Here is a 24,791-nt window from a genome sequence, read left to right as displayed (position 1 = left end):
GTGCCGGACCTTGCACCTTACATAGATCATAAGTGTTTTTCAAGAAAACGAGTTACACATTTTTTCCTTTTTCATTTTTCTCTTCGTTAAGAATTATGCACTCGTGCCAGAGTATCGCTACACTTGAAGACGTTCAACTATTATACAAATAGAGCAAATCCCCTTATTACAGTCTTGAAAATTGCCCACTGAAGTCTGACTAAAGCAGAGAAGCCAGAAACGTCTCTTTTCATGTAAATCTTACCAGCACTATTAATTGCAAGGACTTTTCAAGAGAATAACTGCAGTATGTAAGTGTTTTCTCCAGAAACAATGAAAACCAAAAGACTGGGGTTGGAGGTGGAGAACCAAAGTCTTCTGATGAAGCCTAGACGTGTCAACAATACTGAAAATTTCTGAGAAATTTATTTTCACCACACGTGGAATCAGAATAGCTGTTCACAACAGGTAATAAAAATCCTCCCCTGGATTTCTGCACTGCACTAACCATGCTATCAAATCAATCAATGATTAATTAGGAGAAGAGACAGTGGCTCAAGACATAATAACACAGAATTGTTCTCCACTTTGCTTCTCCAGCATGAGCTATTAAATAAATTGTCCAGACTACTGCAAAGTCAAAAACATGACTATCTCTTGTCAAGTACTCATTTAGCGTGTAAGGCCAAATAAAGGAGCCTCATCACACTATACAGACTGTCAAGTAACATCACGAAAGGGTGTAACACTGCATAAGTATATTCCTCAAACTTCTACCTCAAGCCTGAAAAAAAAAAGAACAATTTGCATAGCAGTTGCTTCCTTTCCTCATTATGATTTTAGAGCTCCACATCCAGACAAGTCCCACTACTTTACCCTGAAGCAGCTAAGGAAATACACTTTTTCTGCATTTCCTGCTTTGTTGGCATTAAGTACCTTTTCACCCATACAGTATGTTTTCATTAGATAATGTCCCTCTGTAAAGAAAAAATAACAAATAGAAACTGTATCACATTAAGCCATGACACCACTATGAAATGTGGGAGCCATGTGTAGTCTACAATAGAATTAGTGTCTTATGAAACTAAATTCAAGTCACTAGCTGTATACAGATGAAAGCAATTAGTTGCATGGAGTTAATGATTAAAAACAGTGTAAAAAAAATCTCTGATTTTCCAAGTCCAATACAAACATTATTCAGTTCTCATTCACAACTGTCAAGTAAACTATCTAAAACTTACAAAGTCTCGCATGTACCAGATGGAAAATCACTTGGCTTTTCTAACGTAAAAATAGTATCTTACCCTCATCTTTCATACAAACTGAAGGCTTTCCAAACTCTGACACCACATTCAATGTTGCTATCCTGTCAACAAAATGTTTTCTGAATACTTAATCAAAGCACATGTTTCCTTTCCTGGCAAAACAGAATTACCCAGAGTTCTGACTAATTCATTCCTCCCCTTGGGGAGGAAGAGGGGGGAGGGGATGGTGTGTTGTGTGCGGATTTTCAGGAAAGGCTATCACTTAAGAAAAAACAACAAAAAAAACCCCCAAAAACAACCCTCCTCCTCTCCCCCCCACCCCCACCCCCCAAATCAGGCAGTTATAATCAATAACTCTTGAGTCATGTGAATTCTGGAAATTCAGCATGTTAAGGATAGATCTGCTTAAAATTCTTCAGCTAGTATCAAGGAATCTCCTCTGAACCTTCTAAGCAAAGACATACTACAAATCATCACTATCATCCCGTTATGCAACACAGTTGCTCCCTTGAAAACGTTTAATTGACTGCAGACACTGTCCGTGTTTAGTCACATTAAACGTTTTGAAACATTGGTATAAATGAAAAATCTCTGCTATCTTACAGCTATCTTACAGCTTTTTGGGGGGCACAAGCTGTTTTCAAGTACCATAGAACTTCCAATCTATTTGCAAATCAGATGGGTGAGAATGAAAAGGTTCCTAGGTGGAGCTTCAACAGTAAAAAAAAAAAAACAAAACCAAACAAAACCCCAAACACAGAAGCCAACAAATTCCAGGTCTTTTGTTAACTGCTAGCTGCCTGTAACTCAGCAACCCTGTCAGGATTATCAAAAAACTATTCCCTCTTGGGACTCTAGCTCCATTAAAAAGTTAAGATCTCAGAGGGAAAACACACAGGGGGAAACTACAACAAGAGCCTGTCAGAAAGCAGAAAAATAGTGTCAGATACTTCCTAAAGAAATTTAGGATTCATATACACCAGGACGACAAGCCATGGCAGAAATGCAAGAGGCTAAACAAAACTATACTCCTTAGTTGAGTTTGACAAAACATTTTTCAGTGATTTTTTTTTAACGTTCTGGTTACATTTCAAGTCACTAGCTCTGCATACTCTGCTACTTAATTAAGTATTTCAAGAACATAGAACAAATTTATTTGGCTAACATCAAAGCAATGTTTTGCTTATAACTGTGACTGTTTTAACTGTGATTTACAAACTCACCTAGTGTAATATAAAAATGTCTTCAATTTATTTTCACTTCAAACATTTTATTTATACAAGTATAAGTCATTACTGATATACTTTAGAAACTCTGGTGAAGAGTACTGAAACAATAGAAAAATATAAAAACAACTTGATAAGGAGTACTATTCATACAAAATTGTTTTTAAAACAGTCAAGAGTAAAAGGACACACCTAGCAGGCAGGTACTAGCCATACCAGCAAAACAGAAACTGGTACCCCAAAAAGCTAGAAGCCTTGAGAAGGACTGGTGAGGTCTGACAAAACAGGCAATAGAGTATGAAGTCTTCAGATGATGACAAGGGGAACAAGACTAATTGGATTTGTGGATTAGCAAGAATTGGGGTTTGTATGTTTGTGATGTGAGTGAGAAGATATATGATACATGGCCTGGTCTGCACATTTTCCTGGGAAACTGGAGACAGTGCAGAAGACAGCCAAAAAATTAAAACAGCTACAACCTTGAAGCTGAACAAATAAATCAATTTAAGTTTTATCAAAAAGAAGACCTAGAGATAATTTGATTACTGCACATAAATATCTCCCTGGGATCAGTGATGGGGAAAGAAGAACATAACTTGAACAAACATCTGATAACTGAAGCAAGGAAAATTCTAACCACAGAAAATGGAAGAAAAAAAGTGGGCAGACCAGCAAAAACAGTAGAAACAGCTAATCAAACTACCAAGGTAGTTACTGTTCCAGTGAATTTAGACTAGGCTGGGAGATTTTCTGCAAGGTGAACTTTAACTAACTGCATTTTCATTAGAAAAGTAACCAAAAAATTTGTGTTCAGATGACTCGTTATTCCCCTATCACAAAAAAAAATAATAATCTAGTCAGATAGGAAGCAAAGGAAGAAAGGCACCTGATGTCATGGTCGATGATACAGTATATTCTTTCAAAGACCATGTTACTTTGAACATACTGAATTTGATGGATACAAGCCCTTATCAGTGTAATATTCTGGCAAGTTGGTACATGAATATCCAAGTTAAACAATGAAGCATTTTTTTCCACTACTATCTAGTAAAACTATTCACTATTTCACTCCCTCAGCACTACTACAACAGTATTTATTTCCATTAAAAAAAATTAACTAGCGCGTAATGTAAAAATTTAGTATCACTTCAATACTCAGAAAATGAAGAACCCCTCCCTCCCCCCATTAGCCTTATACACTTTTAGATGCTGTACCTGAGGGTCTGAACAAAGCTGACAAACTAAAAGGGTCCAATGAGGTACAAAAAACATGGGCTGCAATGCTAAGAAATCTGTCCTTATTACAGAAATTAGTATTTTCAAAAGCAGGGAGACAATATCCTCTTTTCTTTTTCTTCAACTGGAGGAATGAGACTACAGAAGCTTGGGGACATAGTAGAAGATAGCTGGAAGCTCTTGATTTGAGTCACCACCAAAAAGACAACTTGACTTGGGAACACTCCCAGGTCCATCTGTCAAACTCAGACCTGCAAGGTCATTAGAGCAGCGAAATCTCACACAGCTAAAACTTTGTGAACCTCTGAATACCATATTACTTCCTCATGGTTTCCCAGAAGGAGTCCTGGGCAGTGGTTCTGCTGAACTAATTATATGTGCTTGTCTGCCTAAAGCTCTATATTACGTGAAGAGAACTCTACAAACTTGGATCTTAGTGAGACTGCCATGCCTAAAGAATTCCAAGGAACAATGGGACTTAATCCCAGAAGAATCTTTGTGAAACTAGCATATATAAGCAAATTACCAACGCACAGCATGCAGTCAGTGTAAGACATTCAACAGCAAAGAAAACACTGACAGATCTCTCCCAAAAGTAAAGTCATTAAAACCATATTTAAAAACAGTATAGCAATCAGAAGACAGAAATCACAAAAGTATAAGATGTTTGGAGATAATAAAATGTGCAGTCAGAGTCAGCAGCTTCATATTTGTGATCCACTAGAAAAGAAAGGTTTGGAATTACAAGCCTTTCTTTTAAATTCATTTGCACCTGAAACACAGCACTTGGAAAGCTAAAACAAAGGCCTAGCCTTGACAGCCCAAAAGAGATATGGAGAGACTCTGCGTACATGTATGTGTCTGCGCACATGTGCATGAGGAACAAAAAAACCAGTCACTTTAATATACGAAGTTTATTGAAATAAATTTTTTTATTCACAAATTCAACGTAATTTTGCAATGAAAGATGCATGCACAAAATGCATGCTTGAATTATTTTACTGTGAGTCTCAACCTCTATTCGCGTTAAATTCTACGTAAAAGTAACCTTAACAATTCAAAGGCATTCTTAGATATAAACGTGTTTTATTTATTTATTTCAAATATACTACCCTGTCATTTACTCAATTTATTTCCTAAACAATTACAAAAAACATTAACTACACACACGCAGAGGCAGTCATGTTGTATCTAATAGAACAGTTTCCATCTGCAGAGCGATTAAGGAAGTATAATACACAATATATGCATAACTTCCAGGATCAACCTATTTTGCAAGGTTGCATCAGAAAGTAATTCAAGCTATCTCCAGCTCCTGCTGTGATTTAGTTACCAAAACTATATCTCAGCTCAATGAAAGAAGACTTCCACATAAAGGATAGTATACTCTAAAAAGAAAAAAAAAAAGATGGCAGTCACCAGATTACAATGTCAGTTTCAGAACCATTCCAACAGGAACAGTTTTGCAGCCTGGTGCTAATTACTTCTGATACTGATTACTTCTGAAACACCAGAGAGATTAGCGTTTCAGTTAAAATGCCACCATTTTGACGATCTCTGGATTATTAAAAGCTTTCTTGCATTAAGTTAACTTAAAACTGTCAAGTTTTGCTCCTTCATTAGAAAAACCATTATGTATATACTTACCACAGGCTTTACAGGCAACAGCACAAATCTCTTCTGCAACATACTCTCCAGCTGGAAATTGAAGGTAATCTCCACCTGTCTTCCCAGGAGAATGATAAAGGTACACTTGAAGCAATGGTTCTGTCTGCTTGGGTGCACTGGTATTCCCATGGATGTCACCATTTTGGTGGACAGTAGAAGTTGCTGTACCTTCCATATTTGTCATTGTAAGACAGGCCATTGTTCGTTTTGGTTCTGTTCAGAGCATTTGCCTAAAAGAAATGTAAGGAGCACTTCTTGACTAACTGTATTTGGTTTTGCTTGTAATACTCCTATTTAATGGTAGTACCATTCTGACACAGGAAAAACATTAACTGCTAAGGACAAGAGAATGGCTAAGGTTTACTAGAAGTTGCATTTCTCCTTGATTTACTACATAGCCCTAGTCTGAAAAATAACAGACACTATGACAGGAAAATCAGAGATACTAATTGGGAGTCCAACCAGAGGATTTATTACTTCTCACTGAATTTTAAACAGTGTGTGCCCAGCTCTCCAATTGAAACATCCTAGTTAAACCTGAAAGCCAAAATAATCCCTGTAATGATACCTGTGCAATTCATTATATTCCCACTTTAAACACAAATACTGCACTGAGAATTTACAAGACAAAACAGCTAGCTAGGTCACGAACTGGCACTGGTGAAGAGAAGGGTAAGAATAGCACCTTTCATCTAAGTTTTAGTCTTAAGCAGACACTTAAAACAAAAAGTGGTAACGGAGGTAAGACTCTAAATAAGCATGCTTGTTTTGTATCTGCAGATGGGAGAACGACCAAGACCTCCTACTTTCAGACGTATCATTTAAGTCTCTTCATAAGGAACTCCAGCTAAAGACCCTCTCTGATAAACGTAATCAAAGAAAAGATACTAATAACTCAATATGGAACCACAGTTATATTTGATAGTGCAAAAAAAACCCCAAAGTTTAAAAATAAAGAGATTGGCAGCACATTCCAAAAGCCAGTTGAAGAATGTCTTTGCTCTCCTGTGACTCCTTCATAATTTTAGTCGGTATAATCCATGCTTATGATAAAAGTTTTGACCACAGTCTGTAAGGCTCCCAAATAATTACCACCTGGAATTCTGATAATTTTTGTGGCCCTCGTCTGGACTCAGTCTCACTGGTCCATGTCTTCCTTGTGTTGGGGACCCTAGAGCTGGATGCAGGACTCCAAGTGGGGTCCTGAGATCAGAGCAGAGGAGCAGAACCACATCACTTGACCTGCTGGCCACACTTCTTTTTATACAATACAACTGGGTTTCTGGGCTGCAAGAGCAAATTGCCAGCTCCTGTCTCATTTTTCATCTACCAATATCTCCAAGTCCTTCTGCGGGGCTGCTCTCAATCCATTCATCCCCCAGCCTGTACCGATACTGGGAATTTCCCAACCCAGGTGCAGGACCTTGCACTTGGCCATGTTGAACTTCATGAGGTTCACACGGGCCCACCTCTCAAGCCTGTCAAGGTCCCTCTGGATGGCATCCCTTCCCTCCAGCGTATTAGCTGCATTGCTCAGCTTGGTCATTACCAAACTTGCTGAGGCTGTGCTCAATCACACTGTATGTCGTTGATGAAGATACTGAACAGTTATTAAACATATTGAACATGAAAATGTTACCGTTTAACTTAAAAGTATGCTTATTGTTTTGCATAGGCAGACGGGTGTTATATTCTTAAAGTGACATTTTCTACAGCTTCTGTTTATAGTGAACTATGTTGTTTTATCATAAAAGAGCTGTTTGGAACAATTCTTTTGTTAATTTTCTGCTCCTATCTACAATTACTGAGGAAATGGTGAGCATATGACTATACATTTATGTGGGCTAAAGATGACTTGTGCTGCAGAATTAGATTACAACAGTTAAGACAACAGAAAAAAAAGGCTAAACACCTTAAAGGAGGAAAACATTAACTTCATGAGCTATGTGATAGACAAAAATATTGAATTACACATACTGGAGGATAAAACTATGCTACCATGATGGTAATTCTGGGGCAAAGAGAAAAAAAAATAAAAATGTACACCATCACCAAGAGAAAACTGCATCATTTTATTTCCCAAACTAAGCAACGCAAAGAGCCAGTGTACCACAGACATATAAATCTGAAATTCTAGGTATAGGTGTCACTCACTACAGTTCTTGGGGCCCTGATCTAGGGGGGCATATAGATTCCCTGCACCCCATTCATAGAGCCAGCCACCTTTAAAAGAGAGATTTGTGCTTTCAGCTGCAAAGGCAGCACACAGGTAATAAGCATTCAATTAAGGAAAAAAAGCATTTCTCTTAACCCATCAAGGAATTTGTGTTCCTTAGGAGAAAATAACTACCACATTACTAAAAACACAAAATTTAAAAGATTTCTCACTACCCCTGTCAACAATATGTAAGATGTAACATTTGTGCTGAACCGCTTGCTTATATAAAACTTCACAGCTTTAATCTCCAGAGGAAGCCTTCTTTAATCACCACTGTAATTTTTCTAAAATGTTCTAATATTAACCCTCTGTTGAATACAAACCTTCACCTGAACTGACAGATATTTTCATCTTGGTCACTTAGTATTATGTCTATCCAACACTGAATGGAAATATTGTTTACAAAACTAACTGAAAACCTGGCCAATTTCAAAACTGCACTAAACAGACAAGTTTGTGCATTTACAAACACATTTGCCATTCAAAAAAAACCAAAACAAAACAACCTTCATTGTTCCCTCCTTGTTTCTGTATTCAAAAATTCCATAAACCTAGAAGGGAACGTTACTTAATCATACCTTAGCATGCGAAATATCAATAACGTGCAGTAAAAAATGAAAAATACTGTAGCAGAATATACTACTGTACTCTTTTTGTTGCACTAATTTCAAAAGTTCCATGCAACAATGTGAAAAATCTCCAGAGATACTTTTTATATAATTGTTACTACTTCAATTTAAATAATTTTCAAGTTTGTCTTTTATGTCTAAGCACAGATGAAACTGACAGGTGAAAGCAAGGAATATCCCTAAATCAGTTTCTTCACTGAAAAATAGAAAACACATTTTCTTGGCCTTTGTCCTATATATCCAAGTAAATCAGTTCTACGGAGAGAGCTTCACAAGCGCAGTAATTGAAACACACCGTCACCACTCACTGGTGGTGTGAAAGAGCTCATCATTCACAAAAATTGCTTTCACCTGCATTTCTTACCAGACAAATATCCAATTTGACACACTTAGTTTTCCCATCTTTGCTCCCTCCAGAGACCATTGCATCAGCACAACAGAAACTTTAAACATGGCAAAAAAAATTTAATTGCTGTTCATCCAGAATATTTAAGATATGATCTATTCCTCTGACCACTGTAAAAGCTAAGTCACTTGAGACTAAACACACTTGGAGACTTCAATCAACCTGTTTGCAAAACATATTTGAGTATCATTTTCTCGGGTATACAGAATAGATTTGTTATCATACCATACTTAAAAAGAATTTCTGTGTTTGTGTAAAGAATGTAAATGTTCGTGTAAGAATTCCAAGAATTCCCATAGCTGTATAAAAGGATTTAATATAGCAAGAATGGGACTTCTGTAGGTAAATTACTCACAGTGCCACAGAGGTATTTGCCAAAAAGGAGCTATGTACCAGCTTCACACACATCTAAAAGTGGATGTCTCACACAATCAAGACTCAGTGAAAGTGAAAAACAGCCTGTTCATTTATCCCCATAACAAGAATGTGTAACAAAATCTGGATGGAATATAAGCATCTTGATTTAGAGATCAAAGCTACTAACTAAAAAAGAGCTGATTCTGGTACTGATGAACACAGCATTTGATCCAATAGGATTGTTTTAATGTTCCTAATCTGGATAATATTTCAAATCACAGCTTCTAAAGGATTAATGATTCTCCGTATTGCTCTAACCACAATCACCAGCATCTACAGTGGAACATGTTTACATGCAATTCTCTGTTGCTGTCTGTACCTCCAATGCACCTAACTGGGGATTAATTTTACCAGCCACAGTGGGCTGCACTAATTCATATTTTAAATCAGTCAGGAAGAAACTAATTAATGGGATTGAAAACCACCACTTATGCAAGAAATTTCATTAAAACGTGGAGGACATAAAAAAATCCTCATGATTTAATAATATACAGCATTCATAATCCCATTCAGAACAACATTCTTTTTCTTCTTATGGTCAATTTGAACTATGGGCTCTACTAGTTTTGTGAAATCTAAACTCTCTTGAAAACAATCCTTTCCCACTTTCCATTTATGTGTCTCTCTTTTTTTTTTTTCTTCTCCTTTTTTCTTTTCCTTTCTTTTGTTTTCTTTGTGGGTTTCTAGGGTAACCCCCAGGGCTTGGTTCTTAAGCCATATCACTTCAAAGATACAACTTTGGAAGTTCAAAAATAAGAAAATTTTCTCACTACAGATAAATCTCTGACTGCTAATTACCTTTTATCACTTGATAAACGTCTGTATGAAACATGAGATTGATGAAGCCCTTTAAATAAGCACGTCACAAGTCACCCACTTGCTGCTGGTATCCACAGGAGGTCAGACAAAGCAGGCACACAAGCAGTGGTGGAACATAATGTATCTGCAATGAAAACACACTTAGTATTAAAAAAAAGTTAATGGCTGTGAACAATACATAATGCATCATTATTTAAGAATTCAATCTGTACTTAGATACAGAGAGTGATCCATTCCTACCTCATTTACCCAAATTCCTGTCATCTTTGCTGAGAACTTTTTAGATTTATGTTTTTTAGATACAAAGTATTTTAAAAAGCATTTTTAAAATCACATTTTTGGTACTGAAACTGGTTTTTAGTTCTAGCAAGAAACTGGTGTATGAAACAGACAGCTAACTTGAAACATAATTACCAATATATTTTTTTTTTGCACTTACCAAGTTTTTCTTTTCTGTGAATACAGCATCAGTTTAAGAAAATTGATGATGGCATTACATGAAGAAAAGAGAAATGAAAAAGGAAAAGTAATTACAAGAAGAGACATGGTAGGATTACTTCATGTAGTAACACTCCATTTAGCCAGAACAATTAATTCTGTTTGAAACAGCAGTCATTTCAATTCATGTGGAAGTTAAAACCAAGTGTCTTGTAGCAGGAAGAACAAGGGCACACCCACCCTTGCTCTCTTTACACAACACTTCTGTGGTTGCAAGAAACACAATTTGAAAGCATTTAAGCATAACAGCAGCTTCCTGTAGCAGCGAAAAAATTATAAATTCCCTGTTGTGACTCTCCTAACATAGGAAAGGGCCTGACAGAGAAGCAAAATGAATTTTAAAACTGGACAGAGGGGAAAAAATAAAATGGAAGTTCAAAGGGGGTAGAATTCAGAATGGGAAAATTCTGCAGGTTTTATATTTGGTGACTCTTCAGACAGAAATCTCCCTGGACAGGAAAGGAGAGAAGGAAATAAACACAATTTCCTCGGCACCATGTGCTGTGTCTACTGAGTATACCATAATATCCCAAGAAAAAGGAAACCATCTCAACAGGCAGTAAATTCAGCTTCTCTCCCCACAGAAGTCAGACTGTTACGGCAATGATTAGCATTTCTCCCCTTCCAATACTGGCTTTAGAGATAAGCAGTTTTGCCTTGTTTGGACAGCTGTGTATTTTGTATGCACCTCCAGGGATTCTCCTTCAAATGCTGTCTAGCCAGGCAATTAAGATCTGATCCAAAGTACAGTACAGTCAATGCAAGTTTTCCAGACCTGTATTAAAGTGCTGGAGGGGGAGAGGGGAGGTTGTTGGGGCAGAGGCATTCTATCACTGACCTATTGAGCACACATTCCATGCACAACAATCTAAGGGGACCAGCTTCAGCTAAAGCACAGAACCACCACCTCCTCATGCAGGTTTCAGACCGAGGGACATTGCTCAGTATTCTAAATTATTTTCTCTATAGAAAGTACTGTTCCATGCTCAGAACTGCCTTGCATTCATCATTCCCAGTCAGGCTCTTGACTTTGAGCAAAACTGCATGAAGATTTACCTGACTGTAGTTAATTATGTCATTTTTCCATAAACTCCAGATCAATTGCATAACATCATTAGCTATATGAGACAGCTGCTAATAAACTGATGGGACAAACCATGTCAAGGTAAGAACTCAAGCCACTTCTACTCGCTGCCTAGCAGAGCCCAGTGGAATAAGGGTTGCAACACTTTGAATAAGCTCAGGGACACTGCAGCTTGCTTTTCAAGCTGAAAAACTGGATAAGGCAGCCTAATATCAAGTCTATCCTTCTTCACATGACAAACAGAAAAATGATTGCTTGCTTATGAAAGAGCAGCTCATAGCTCTGGAGGAAATTTGAAGATGAAAAACTCCAACCTGAACAGGCTCACAGTGGTTATAGTAACATATTTTTGTCTCTGCTTTTTTTTAAGTCTTCACAACTTTTTTTATTCTGCACACTTTTACAGACATGCCTATTTATAGGAGCTGCATCAAGACCTTATAAAACTATTCATTTTACATACTTTCAAGCTGAGTAAGTCTCATCCGACACAACTTGTTCTTTCAGCAGCACAGTTGCAAAGAATGTTACCTACATTCCTGGCTGTACTAATCTGACAGCGCACCGTCTTGCCAGCAACCTAGCTGCCCCATTTCCTCTTCCCCTGCGATTTGTTCAAGTCTACACCAGCTTATGTTTCTGGCAGCTGCAAGGATTTAAATGGCCAATTCCAAAACAAACTTAGAATCTGATGAAACTCAGACAAAGTAAATTAGTCCATCATCTCCAAGTTGCCATTATCTACAAAGAACACAATACAGAATTTGTTAAGCAGAGGAGGTTCTGCAACCTGAAACAGTCACTTCTAAGCAAGCCTTCAGAATCTTTATAAATACAGTTAGTGTTTATTGTGCCTGTGTCACCAAGTACCTTGAATACTCAATTTACTAGCAAGAGAGGAGAAAGATCAAAATAGCATTTTCTATTGACAAGTAAGACCTTGAAGACATAGGTTGTCTCCCAACAACTCAACATGTTTACTGCCAGTAGACTATGATATCTTGCGTAAACTGAAGATGACAAAAATGTGCACACTTTCCATCTGCTTATACACACATCCTTCTTTCAAGGAATTTGAATTAACATTGTAAACTTCAATCATGAAAGCCTTCCCAAGTGATGGCAGGTTGGTGGTTAAGAGTGTAGGTAAGAGACTAGAAAAGTCTCACAAAACAGTGCCAACAGATCTTACGTTAGTAAGCAGTAACAGGAGAACATCAGAAAGTTCTAAAGAGTTCTAAAGAGTATTACGTGTCTCATGACAAGACCTCCAAAATATATTTTTTTAACCTCTAAAACTAAGATTAGACCAAGATGAAAGGTCAGCCATTTCCCACTTGTAATTGTTTTGGTTAGTTTGTTTGGTTTACATTTAATATGTATACTTAATATTCAATTATTGTCTTCACAGTTCAGCAAAGTTCAGTGTCTTCACAGACACATGGAGCACAACTAAACTTTCCTATAACATACACCCAGCATGGCCTATTAACGCTGTGAGAAGTTTAATCTTAAAAAGATAACAGTATTCATATTCTACATATAACATGCAAAATTCCTTACATATCTGGTCTGACTTGCTTTGTGTATGCAGGTTTATTTCGGTGGGTTTTTTCAAACACAAAAGTATACTAAATTCAAGGGACCAAATGCATACACTATTTTGACAGGCAATAAAGTATTGTATTTTTAAAACATCAGCATGTGCAGAAATGCCACTGCTCCTTAATGGACCAACAAAAGTTTCTGAAGTCTTTGTTCAGTCAGAACACACTATGTCAGCTAGTATTTCACAAAAAAAATCACCACAACAGATTCACATCTTTCCAACACATATTCTAAAGAAAATATTCTTCTGACTAATTTTATCAAAGCACTCAACAATACTTTTAAAAATACTAAGCAATATGGAAAATCTGAGAACTTTTTCCATTGCTTAGACAACAGATGCCATACACTAACATACAGCTAATCTGTGCTTTAAATGCATCATCTTCTGCATTAAAAAAACCTCTGTTGTCTTTTCCAAGGTAATATTTGTTCTTATTTTAAAAATAACTTTCATAAAATATTGCCTTAAATCTTGTTTAAAGATTTTTTTGTAGAGAAAGAGTATGTCTTTAATTTTCATGGTGTTTCTCTAACATGCTCTGCCTATTGGTGGATCTAAAAGTTGCCCTATCACAAGGTGAAGCCACTGACACGAGAAATAACTGCAAAAAGTTAAGTAACTCCCAAGGACTTTTCCTGTTTTATCAGCTGTACATTAATATCACACCAGAATTTTTAATACATCAAAATTTGAATGCACATGATAGCAAGCAGATACAGAAGGAAGATGGTAGATTAACATATCAATGAAAAAAACATATGCTAAAAAAAGTGGAGAAGCAAAGATAACATTTGCTTACAGTTTTCACTTGGCAAATCACTGCCTGTATCAGCAATTCAGCAAGAGTCCATGAACTTTTGCACAAGGAAAGAGTAATGATCCTGGCCTGATCCGCCTGCATGACACACAGGGACTAAGTGGATAGCAGCTGTTAGTATGAGGATTAAATATCTTTTCATTCTGATTAGGAATAAAAAACAAAACAAAACAAAAACAAACAAGCAAACATGTGATTTTTAAGTTCTTCACAACAGAATGAAGTCCTTGCTCTAACTTATCCCATGAAGAAAGCGACCTGGGGGTGCTGTCAGCAAAGCAGAATGAACAATACATCCTAGAAGCCTCAGCATCACGGTAACCTGCCAAGTAGGTGAGTTACCAGAAAAGCAATCATATCAAATACCTGCCCACAAGCAACAGCTCTGCTTTGGCTTAATCAGAACTTTGGCAAAAGTCGGTCTGTATCTGTTAAACATTTCAATTTCACCATGCTGATAAATTTCAGCAAAAGACTATTTCATCAGAAAATTTCCAAGCAATTCAAATTGTTGCCCAATTGTTTTGGCAAAGGTTACCTCCTGAGACAGTGGCATCTGAGGATCCTTAGTCCATTCAGAGCCACCATTATCTGCACAGCTTTATGTGCACAGAGGACACAGGAAGAGTAACCACAATAGTCAGAAAGACCTTTTGCATGAAGTATGTGAAAAATGTCACCGATTTCCCATGATTCCTTTACACATCTCTCAAGTTCTTCTAAAGTGATGCAATAAAAGATGACAACAGCAAAATTAGGACTAAGTGATATTTTCACAACTATGCCACATCATACTGGGCTTTGTTTCGTAAACTGTACTGACAACTGAATTCTGTTTAATAACTCAGACCATGAAGTTAATTAGTAAAGCACAGGTCTTCCTTATTTGATTCTTTGATTTCTTTCAAAAAGACTTTTATGTCAGGAATTGCCAGTGCTCCTGAGTGCACAGAGAAAATTAACTCAAAGTAAGAAATGTTTCTGAAGACTGCTCGTTACCAGTCTCATTTCGCCTGGTGGCTTTTGGTTACAATAAATGGAGAACCACTATACTACACTATACAATCAAAGCACTGGCTTCTATGTAAAAACAATTACCAGTGAATTACCAAGAAATTAGGAGACAATTAAAAAAAGTTTTTAAAAAAAATCACATTTCAAAGTGGAAAAAAATATTCTGACTCGCCATTAAAACAGAAAAAAGTATTTTTCTATTAAAAGGCATCTTTGCTGAAAACATCGTCTAGGGGAAAACCCCTTCAACAACCTCTGGATAATACATATGCCACTTATAGCTACACTCAGAAGTTAAAATAAATATTGAAAGTGCAAACAAAAGCAAAAAGCACAAGAGCAGCAAAATAGTGTGTCAAATCGCTTTACTTTCTTAAACATTGCAAGATTGAGATAGTGGGGAGGTGATGCTGGAAGACACTTTTGAAGAAAGCTAGCTATCCTTTTCCAAATGCAATTCCCAGTGTCATAACTGAAGAGGGATTTGTCAAAACAGAAAACCAACAGTTGTTGCTACAGTACTGTGTGGCCAAAGAATAGCATCAACAGTTGCAAAACAGATGCCAGTTTAGCAGATGCCATCAAGAACCAAGCAGGCTACATTAAGCTACCAGAAGTCACATGCATTTCATGTTGCAGTCTGAGAGCGCTGAAGAGTGGCACAACAGACAGAAAAGGTCTCAAAACTGTTTCTCTTCTCTCAGCCTCCAAAGACCTGTTCTTTTTCCTGTGGTAGGCAGGGATTTCTCAGGTAATAGCCTGCTCTCAACAGTTTAACTGTGGAAGAAAGAGAAGAGCCAAGACCCACCACTTGCCGTAGTCTGGTAATTCTGAAGGGCGTCAGACCTTTGACAAAGTTCTTATCCTCTCCAACCATGGGAGTGCTCTGGATTTTCGAGTCTATAAAGAAATGTATCTTCTAAGCAAATAACAATGCAACAGTTTCATCAAGTGGAGTTACATCCTGGTAGAAAAAAAACAAGGTTCTCTTCCTTCACAGAAGATAAAAGAGTTTCTCACAGGAAATATTGCTGTGAGGAAAACGAGTCATAACTCTTTCCAGTTGCCAGCAATTGACTATTAGGATAAATTGCCCAGCTTGCGGTTGTTCAAGGAGCTCTTCCCAAGACTTAGATTTTAAAAAGTTAAAGCCTTTTGGACTTTCCTTCTGAATTCTGCCTTCTCCCTTTTCTTGCCCTCTTATCTCACTTCCCCAGTCAGGCAACTTCCCTCCTCAGAGGTTAGTAAAACTACTGCCTCTACAGTAACTGTCATATGTGTTTACATTGTGTGCAGAAACTCATGAGGGGTGAAGAGCTAGAATTTTCTTCCTGTGAAACAAGAGCAGAAGATTATACGGCATGGGGGAAGGGCAGTGACACTGTTAGTCCCCTGTAGGCAAGCACGAGGTACACAGAAGGAGGAAGAGCCAAAGTAGAGACAAAAAATGTCAAAACAACATTTAAAAACCTTCTTTCCCCCCTGTGAGTTAAGCCTCTTACTTTTATTTTTTAGGTTATTCTCTTCCAACACAGCTTGCATTTAGCTGCATTAAAAAAAAAAAAAAAAAAAAAAAAAAAAAGAGGGGAAAAAAAGAATTAAGTATAGAAAGGTCCAGATTACTGGCCAAGTATCAGAATAGTTTAAGAAAAAACTTTTACTCTAACCTCAAAGACAGATTAAGGTAATTTGCAGTCATCTCATGTATACTGACAAATAATTGCACAAAGCTGTACTGTATTGCTATGCTTTTTTTGCTATATTGTTCTAGATGAAAAGGTGCCTCCAGTTGCAACAACTAGAATATCATGACTGAGACTACTCTTCTCTGTCAAACTTCTAAATCTCTAACTTTACAACTTAGAAGTACAGTTTTACACTTTACCACACAGGGTAAAATACTACAGAGAATATAATCACAATCCCAACCACCTTTTCTGCCTACAAAAGATAAAATAAAAACACATCCACTATGTTCTTCACAATATTCTAAGATGTCTCCACTGGTGTTCCCACTTCTGTGGGTTCTCTGGTTTCTTTCCTCTCCCTGTTTTCACCACCTGACAAAAGCAAAGGGTAAAGTGGTCTTAGACAAGAACATTGCATAATGTGCTACATGATAAAACATGCATGACCTTGTTTCCTGTAGCATTTTTCAGTGAAAAATGTGGGGGAGGGAAAGACTTGTAAATCTGAGACAGAGGCATAAAAAATGTGAAAACGTCTGGATGAATGAAGTTAATCCCTTACTTCTATCCTGGCTTTCAGACTATCTGAAGAGAATCTGAAAACTTGTGCTTCAACAAATTAGCTCTATGCAGAAATAACTGTCAGCATGTAAACAGGATAACATTGAAGTCAGAGTGAATCAGCAATCTCTACCAAACAGCCTAGAGCAACAGATGCCAATGCCTCCTTTGGACTGTCCAGAATGACTTTTTTCATCTTCAGCCTACCCTGCTTTTTCAACTTCCACTTAGAAATCGTGTATCAATAGGCCAGACCCGATGCAAACTTCATGTATTAATTCCCTGCTCAAGGTGCAGAGGTTTCTAGGGGATTTTGCTTTTGGTTCCCCCCACCCCCATCACCTTTGGAAAAGTGCTTAGAGTTTTCTAGAAGAAACAAAGCTAGCTCTTTACAATGACACATCAATTACAGAAACCTGGAACACTAAAATTATTTAAAAGTGTTTAACTTTGAATTACCTTTGTTTGCATTGTATGAAATTACATTTAATACAATCTACATAAATAAATAAAGTTTTCTTTGGTACTGCAGGAGCAGCTAAAAACATAGGCAATATGAGAGTCTGAAGGTGTAAACCAGCTAGTAAAAAAACTACCTTAAGAAAAACAACAAAAAAGCCAAAAAGAAAACCCACACCACCTCCCTCCTTGCACCCCAACTTAGATCCTATACAGATTCAACAAGGCAGCAAATGGGCATTGTGCACAAACTAAATCACATTCATAAACCCTTACAGAATCGGGGCTTGGTCACATAGTACAATGCAACAGAGCATGAAAAAGACCCTCTGAGACATCCAAGCAACAATCTTGTGAGACAGTGCCACAGAAATATTTGAAATCAAGTGAATCTGTAAATGAAAGTTTAATACTAATACTTTAAAAAGCAAAACTATATATACGCATTCACAAGCCTATCAAATAATGATTTAGAGTTCAATTACAATATGTATATAAATATTGAAGTTTCTGTTATTCTTTTATAGAAGGGTTGAAGTATTTCAAAAAAAGGAATACATTCTTTTTTTAAACCCTATTTTAATGCTTCATATTGTTGAATAATTTACGATAGCAATGTTGACATTTTATCTTTGTAATTCAGGAAAATGTACTTGCTTGATAGTTTACTTAATGCTTCCTTAATCATCAATGGCTTGAGAGCTTTCCACTTGTTCCCTATCTGAAACACCAGCCAGCTTTTGCGAAGATACAGCAGTACATGCTTTGCCAAGATCACGTTATCTCTATAAACACAGATTGTCAGAAAAAATGGAAGCCAAAAAACCCAGTGCTCTGAAAGTAAACAAAGGTTCGTCATAAAATGTACCATTAGTGGTGATTCTGCAAAACTCTAATGAAAGTGACAGGGAAAAAGGAATATTTAGTTGAGACAACCATGTCTGCACAATGTAACATTTCAAATATTCTGTATTCTCCTGTCCATTTAAAAAAAAAAAAGAAAAAAAAAAAAAAAGAGAGAGAGACTGGTGCTCCCCCTCCAAAACAGTCAAATTATCATCATGTGTATCCAGTACTTACAGAATGCTGTTTTGAGTACGATTATGCAATTGTATGTTGTACTTTTAATGAGAAAGTAACTATTCTCCATTAAGATACACTTAGAAAGAACTCCCTATATTCATATTGCATATTTCCCCAAGTTCTGAAGTACGAATGACAAAACTTTTTTCGTTATTCTTGGTATTATATCCTGAAAAAGCATAAGGAAATTCAGAAAACAAGAGCATGTGAATTGTGCCCCAATAGGTCAAAAAGCTCCAGCAGACTACCTGACATGGAATTTAAAAAAAAAAAAAAAAAAACCCACACCACAAAACCCACCCTAAAACCTCCAAAAAACACAATGGAAAAACAGTGGCTGTAGAATAAATATCTATCTGAAATGCAACATTTTTTCTCTCTCTCAGAAACAAGAATATGATACTCTTGGAACAAACAGTCAAGAAAGCAGTAAATTTTGTATTTCTTGATCTTAAAACATCAAGAGAAGATGCATGTTGCAAAATAGGCTTAAGATAAACTGTGTTACTGAACTTGGTGGAGGAGGAAAGCCAAAATGTAACTGGTCTATGATATGCAGAAGATCAGATAAGAAGATAGAGTGTTCTTTTCTGGATTTCAAAACGTGTAGCTGTAGATTGTGCTTTTATCAGCTCCTTTATGAGAAGGCATTATAAAATAAAGATTAAAAATACTGTCATGCTAAAGTTTTTCAACTGATAAGTTATTTACAAAAAAGTTACATTACAAAATCTCCACTGAACAATTATTCAACTATTCCTAAAAGTTTATCTGACGATAGAGAAGTAGAAAAAACTTAAACCACTCAAGTTTCTCAGTACATAAGTCAAATTCCAACACAAGCTTTGCCTCTGAGCCCTTAAGTCTAGGGCTTTCATCTATATTTCAATCTCAGATGAGTTACCACTACTCTAAAGAAAGTTCTGAGGATGTGAAGTTCTGAGGATGTATTCACTCAGTAACTCGAACCAAGGCACATCAGTTCTTCTTGCTAGACCCCACTCCAAGTCAGAAATGATACCGCTTCAATCCTGCCTAAAGGTGGTATTTTCCCCTCCACTTTTGGAGGGAAAATTCGAGTCTACCTAAGGTGATTTGTTCAAAATTTAGGATACTCTTATTCTTTAAATAACAGAACAAGATGGGCTTTTTCCTAAATCTCAAACTCACAAACCACGTCAGTTTTCTACAGAACTTTTCAGCATATTATACATGCTTATTTGCAGATTCACCTCAGCTCTGCCAAACTAAGAATTTCAGAGCGCTCTGCCAGGATTTGGAACAAGCTGCTGCAAAGGAGTAGACTTTCATGGACCTCGAGAACTGCTTCCCAAGGCAAAACAGAAAAAGATTTAGTGTTCAACACAACTTCACATGTGGCTAACGAGGAGATGACAAAAACAAGTCAAGACCATGATGCAATGAAAAGCCCAGCTAGCCCCGCCCCCCAAATGCCTGCTACAGATATTGCAGACTCTTTGAGACTTTTTATTTCACTGAATAAAATTATTTTTAATTGGAAAAGCTGCATCTAAGTCTAGAATACAAGTGAAAGTCTACTACAGCCAAGTTTTTTTTGTAACTTGCAAGCTACACTGAATGTCTCCAACTGATCACTCTAAGAGGTTTTTGTGCATACATTCCCAGGTATAAGACAAATTGCTGAGACCCACTGAAATCAGCTAGAAGTTTAAAACACCCCATTGTCCCTTCTCTCTTTATGCATGCTTTGAACTCCTGAAGATACACCCTAACAAACAACAAATTACTAAAAATGCTATTAGTTACTGGATTTGTTAAATGTATATTCCAATTAGCATACTAAATTCAATTAAAAATCCTAAATAGGAAATAAGAATATCTGAATGGAGCACTTCTGAGCAGGCATTCCAGTATCTATAAATGGATATCCCTCCACCACCTCCTGCCCTTAAGCATTTGCCGCATCTGCTCACCTACCAGTAAACGACCTTTTAAATAGATTTTTTTTCTTAATTGGTACATAGTAAGGACTTTGACCGCTAGAACATGCAAGAAACAGTCCACCCACACATAGATCCAAACTAAACATCATGATATTTGTCTGCCAATTCATCAAATAATAACTGAATTGAGTTCCATTTTGGTAAAGCAAATAAGGTCACAGTGCAATTACATCCCTCTGACTGGCACACAAACAAAAAGAAATATAAAAAAACCCACCCAAATAACATGGCCTTAATTTTTTAGATCACTGATAGCATTCTTCAATATAAAATTTAATTAAAAACAAAACCCCACAATGCAGTGTTGCTGTAGAAAACAGAAGATGTTTCTGTCAGTGACAAACAGCCTCAGTGCCATCAGATTATTTCTACCATTCCAGGCAATCTTTACCTATTTGCACAACTCCATAACTGTGCGTAGTAATCTTCGTATTTTCACTTTGCATTGCCCTTCAGTACTAGCGTGCTTTACATAAAACATTTGTCACCTTTCTTATTTTGCAGATGTAACATAAGCACAAGGGTCTCAACTATTTGCCTAAGCTCAAGCTGTGAGCCACTGGTAGATCAATTACAAACACAGTTCTTTGTTTCACAAAATAATTACTAGAACAAATTTCATTGTAAAGAACCACCTCATAATTACTTTCAAGGAAGGTAAATAGTTGAGTTGAAAAATTAAGTAACACCATAAAGGAAGTACTGTCGAACTCTCCAAACTGCTTAAACACTGCAAAAGGAAATCCACTTCAAAATTCAACCTGAACCATAACTCTCCCCATACACAGTGTCTCAGTTTCATTTTTCAGTTTTAGTATACAGAGGAAACCTCAGACTGGGAAAGAAAAAGAAACCCTCCTAAACACACGGAATTCAATACAAAGGGCATGTGCAAGAAAAAACCAAAACATACTAAGGCAAAAAAAAGGCATTAAGAGGGAGAGACATGGGTGCCATCTACTTAACAGGTCTCAAAATAACACAACACAATGATTCTGCAAACTGTTTAAGATTTCCATTCTCAATTACTCTTTAGAGTTCAGTAAAAAGAGAATTAAGTAACAAACATGATACTACTGTGAGCATCTCTATCAAAGCCTGTGGGTGTATTGTTCAGTACCTCACAGGTGACCAAGACATCCTCCATGCCTTCAAGAGAAACACGATTCATAGTGGCTCTGTGATACCGGTCCAGTCTAAATGCCATTCCTATATAGCCTTAATGCCTCAGCATTATTCCAAGCAGTAAATAAAGCAAGTTCACAGAAACGGCCTCAGGACTGATGGGTTCTAAAAGAAGAGAAGCTGATCTCATTTAGCAGATGCTTCCCCTCCCACTCCCCTGAAAACTGTTCACAGACAATAGCACCATTTAACACTTGACCTCATCAACCTACTGGCATAAGCAGCATACATCACAATGACCAAATCTAAAGATAATATAAACTGGAACAGATCCTGCCAGTCACTTCAGATAGATAGTCAGAATTGCAAGACGTAGTATATCAGCTTCTTGAGAAAGTAAGTTAAGGTAGTTTGATGACTCTCATAATCAATAAAGAATGTCAGAGACCCCTTAAAACCAAAATGATGTACGAAGTGGTAGAGCGTAACAGAGTCTTCCTTTGCGCTTCCTCTTACCAGCCACATGCTTTTGTTGACAGCAAGACAGTGTTAATGGAAGGATTCATTTTCTGGTGAAGGATTCCATATCATCCGATGTGGAAACTTCCTAAAGTCAAATACCCCTCTCTCAGACAATGTCCCGCTAAGCAATGTATGCACAGCAGCTGAGTCACACCTGCAGACTTCAGCCCATTTTATGTGTTGCACACAGTCTCTGACAGAAAGAAGAAAAAAAGTGGGCAACAGGAAAAAGAAGTAAATCCTTAGGCAAAAAAAAAAAAAAAAAGGAAAGTCAAGAGAGAAAAAAGGACAGGATGACAGATATCAGAAACTGACAGAGCAGAATAGGGTATCTTCTGCAAAGATTTGAGAATGCCTTACTTTAAAACCTGGATGTTGCTTGAATAGTCCTTAAGTCTGGAATACATTATTAGGTCAAAAGCACAGATTAGTATGCCAAGTCTGAGCCCAAACGTCTCAAAAGACAGCTGCTTTTCCTCTTTCCCCATCCCCATTCCTCCTCCCCATCAAGCTTCTCTAATTGAGAAAAATTCTCCTCTCTCACCTCCCACCCACAACTGGGTATGGAAGCAGGTTCGATTTTTAACTGAAATAATCTCAGTCACCTAGCATTTACTCCACCTTGTTTAATTAAAAATAATTAAAATTATTTAAAACTAATTAAACGTTAGTGGATTGCTGGGCAGGCATAACCTTAATACACACAAGGTGAAACAAGTGATTGTGCATAGGCAAACAAAAGAAACTAGCAGGTTGGAACCTGCTTGATCTCAATAGGTACAGGAAAATACACAGCAACTACTAAACATGGCCATAACTCTGGACTCCATTTGATTCCTAGAAAAATCCAAAAAGAGGAAGGAAATGAAGGCATCCTGCCACAATCAACTTCTGCCAAAGCATTCTGTTTCGTTTTAACCATTGGAAATGTAACTGAACACAAATGAAAACCTGGAAAGAAGTCTATCCAACTCCTGAGAAGAAAATACCGTCTCACAATGATGATTTGCTGGGAGGCAGTGACAGTCACCAGAGGGATGAGATACTCCACAATAGGAAAGGAGTGAAGTAAAAGCAGCAGCCTCAGTTCAAGTGGAAGATGGAGGCAGCACACTGAGTCATACATGGGACAGAAATCAAGAAAACGGGTAGCTATTTTTCTTGACTTTTATCTTCTGCACCTCTATATTCTTGCCTTGTAAGAGAGAGTACATATGACTCTTTCATCCCCTCTCATCTCTGGCAAATACCATCTCTTCTAATCAGGTCCCAAATTCACCCAAGTAAACCAATTCTATGCGACTCCCCACCAAGGACTCTCCTTTCCCAGTTCCCTTAGGTTCCGTGAGTCTTCCCAGCATCTCCAGACTACCAAATCAGATGCTGCAGAGCATATGCTAAGGATCACATCCCATACCACAGGGTAAAAAATTCATTCATTTTCCATTCCCATGGTGTCCAAATCATAGTGTAAGCAGAAATAAGAAGCAGGAATAGCTGCTGGTAAAAATATACCACAGGTGGTTGGGTGGGTTTTTTACTCCCTCTCGTTTTTGAAGGGAAGGAGAAATAATTATTTTAATCCTATTCACATATTTCTTTGGTTTTTCCTTCACACTCCAAACAACATTTATTTATTCCCTTAGAGTGCTGGAGAAAGTTGATGGAGGAGGATTCAATCACACTGCTGAGCCTCAGGAGGTGGTGATTAGGATCTCTAAGCCAAGGATTTCAGTCATTTGGGAGACACCTCAAAGGCAGCTAATGCCTTTGAGCGCTAAAATTACAAGTGCCACCTTCCTGTTGCTGACATTTGCTGATCTCTTTTCTTATGAAGGCAGAACAAATGAAATCTCTAGGATCATATTTTAAACAGACAAAAAGACAAGTGGGAGAAAAGTTCTTTAGAGGAAAAAAAAAAACCCAAACACGAACACTGATGGTGATTCATGGGAGGAAAAGAAAAAAAAAAAAGAGAAGGCTTAAGGAGCCTTTCAGTAGAGCACCTGAGCAAGACCAAGTTAACACAGATGTCCAAATCATCTTTTGAACCTTCTCATTGTTTGTGCAGTGTGTAAAAATATCAGTAAAAGTGACTGTTATTGCTCAATAAACTTGAGCCAGCATGGGTTAACACGACATGCTACACATGTTTCCAAGGATAGAATAAGGAATGTTTAGAGTCTCAACTATTGACAAACATTACCTGTTGCGGAGGCAACTAGCCTTACTGAATGAAACCAGAACAGTCAGTACTTGTAGCAACATGCTCCTCCAGAAGAACAAAGAAGCTCTAATCGCTGTGGTTCCAGCCAGATACTCTGTGATCTGCCACTCTCAAGCAGAACAGAGACACAGGGAAGTAGCTTTGCTATTTTCTTATCACCTGGAATATACAATGAGCCAAACTACAAGTGATTATAAGCATCTGGCTATCTCCCAAGTGCACACAGAACGGAACTGAAGAAATGGTTCTGCAG

General features: G+C 37.3%; 1 protein-coding gene across 2 annotated transcripts in view; it reads right to left on the bottom strand.

The window, feature by feature from the left end:
* JAK2 (Janus kinase 2) overlaps nucleotides 1-24,791 on the bottom strand; it is a 92,164-nt gene that overhangs the window by 38,594 nt on the left and 28,779 nt on the right. Inside the window, exons 3-4 of one of the 2 annotated variants that reach the window (XM_074166821.1) lie at nucleotides 9,843-9,987; nucleotides 5,354-5,604 (exon numbers count right to left, since the gene is read on the bottom strand). In XM_074166821.1, coding sequence (XP_074022922.1) covers nucleotides 5,354-5,573 — 220 coding nt within the window. In that variant the 5' untranslated portion in view covers nucleotides 5,574-5,604; nucleotides 9,843-9,987. Of the gene's footprint in view, nucleotides 1-5,353; nucleotides 5,605-9,842; nucleotides 9,988-24,791 lie in introns of those variants that run through there. The other variant, XM_074166822.1, reaches the window with a different exon arrangement.

The sequence above is a fragment of the Numenius arquata genome, chromosome Z, assembly GCF_964106895.1.
Source record: "Numenius arquata chromosome Z, bNumArq3.hap1.1, whole genome shotgun sequence".
NCBI classification, from domain to species: Eukaryota; Metazoa; Chordata; class Aves; order Charadriiformes; family Scolopacidae; genus Numenius; species Numenius arquata.
Note: the sequence above shows the minus strand (reverse complement) of the source record. Positions and strands in the feature narration are given on the sequence as shown.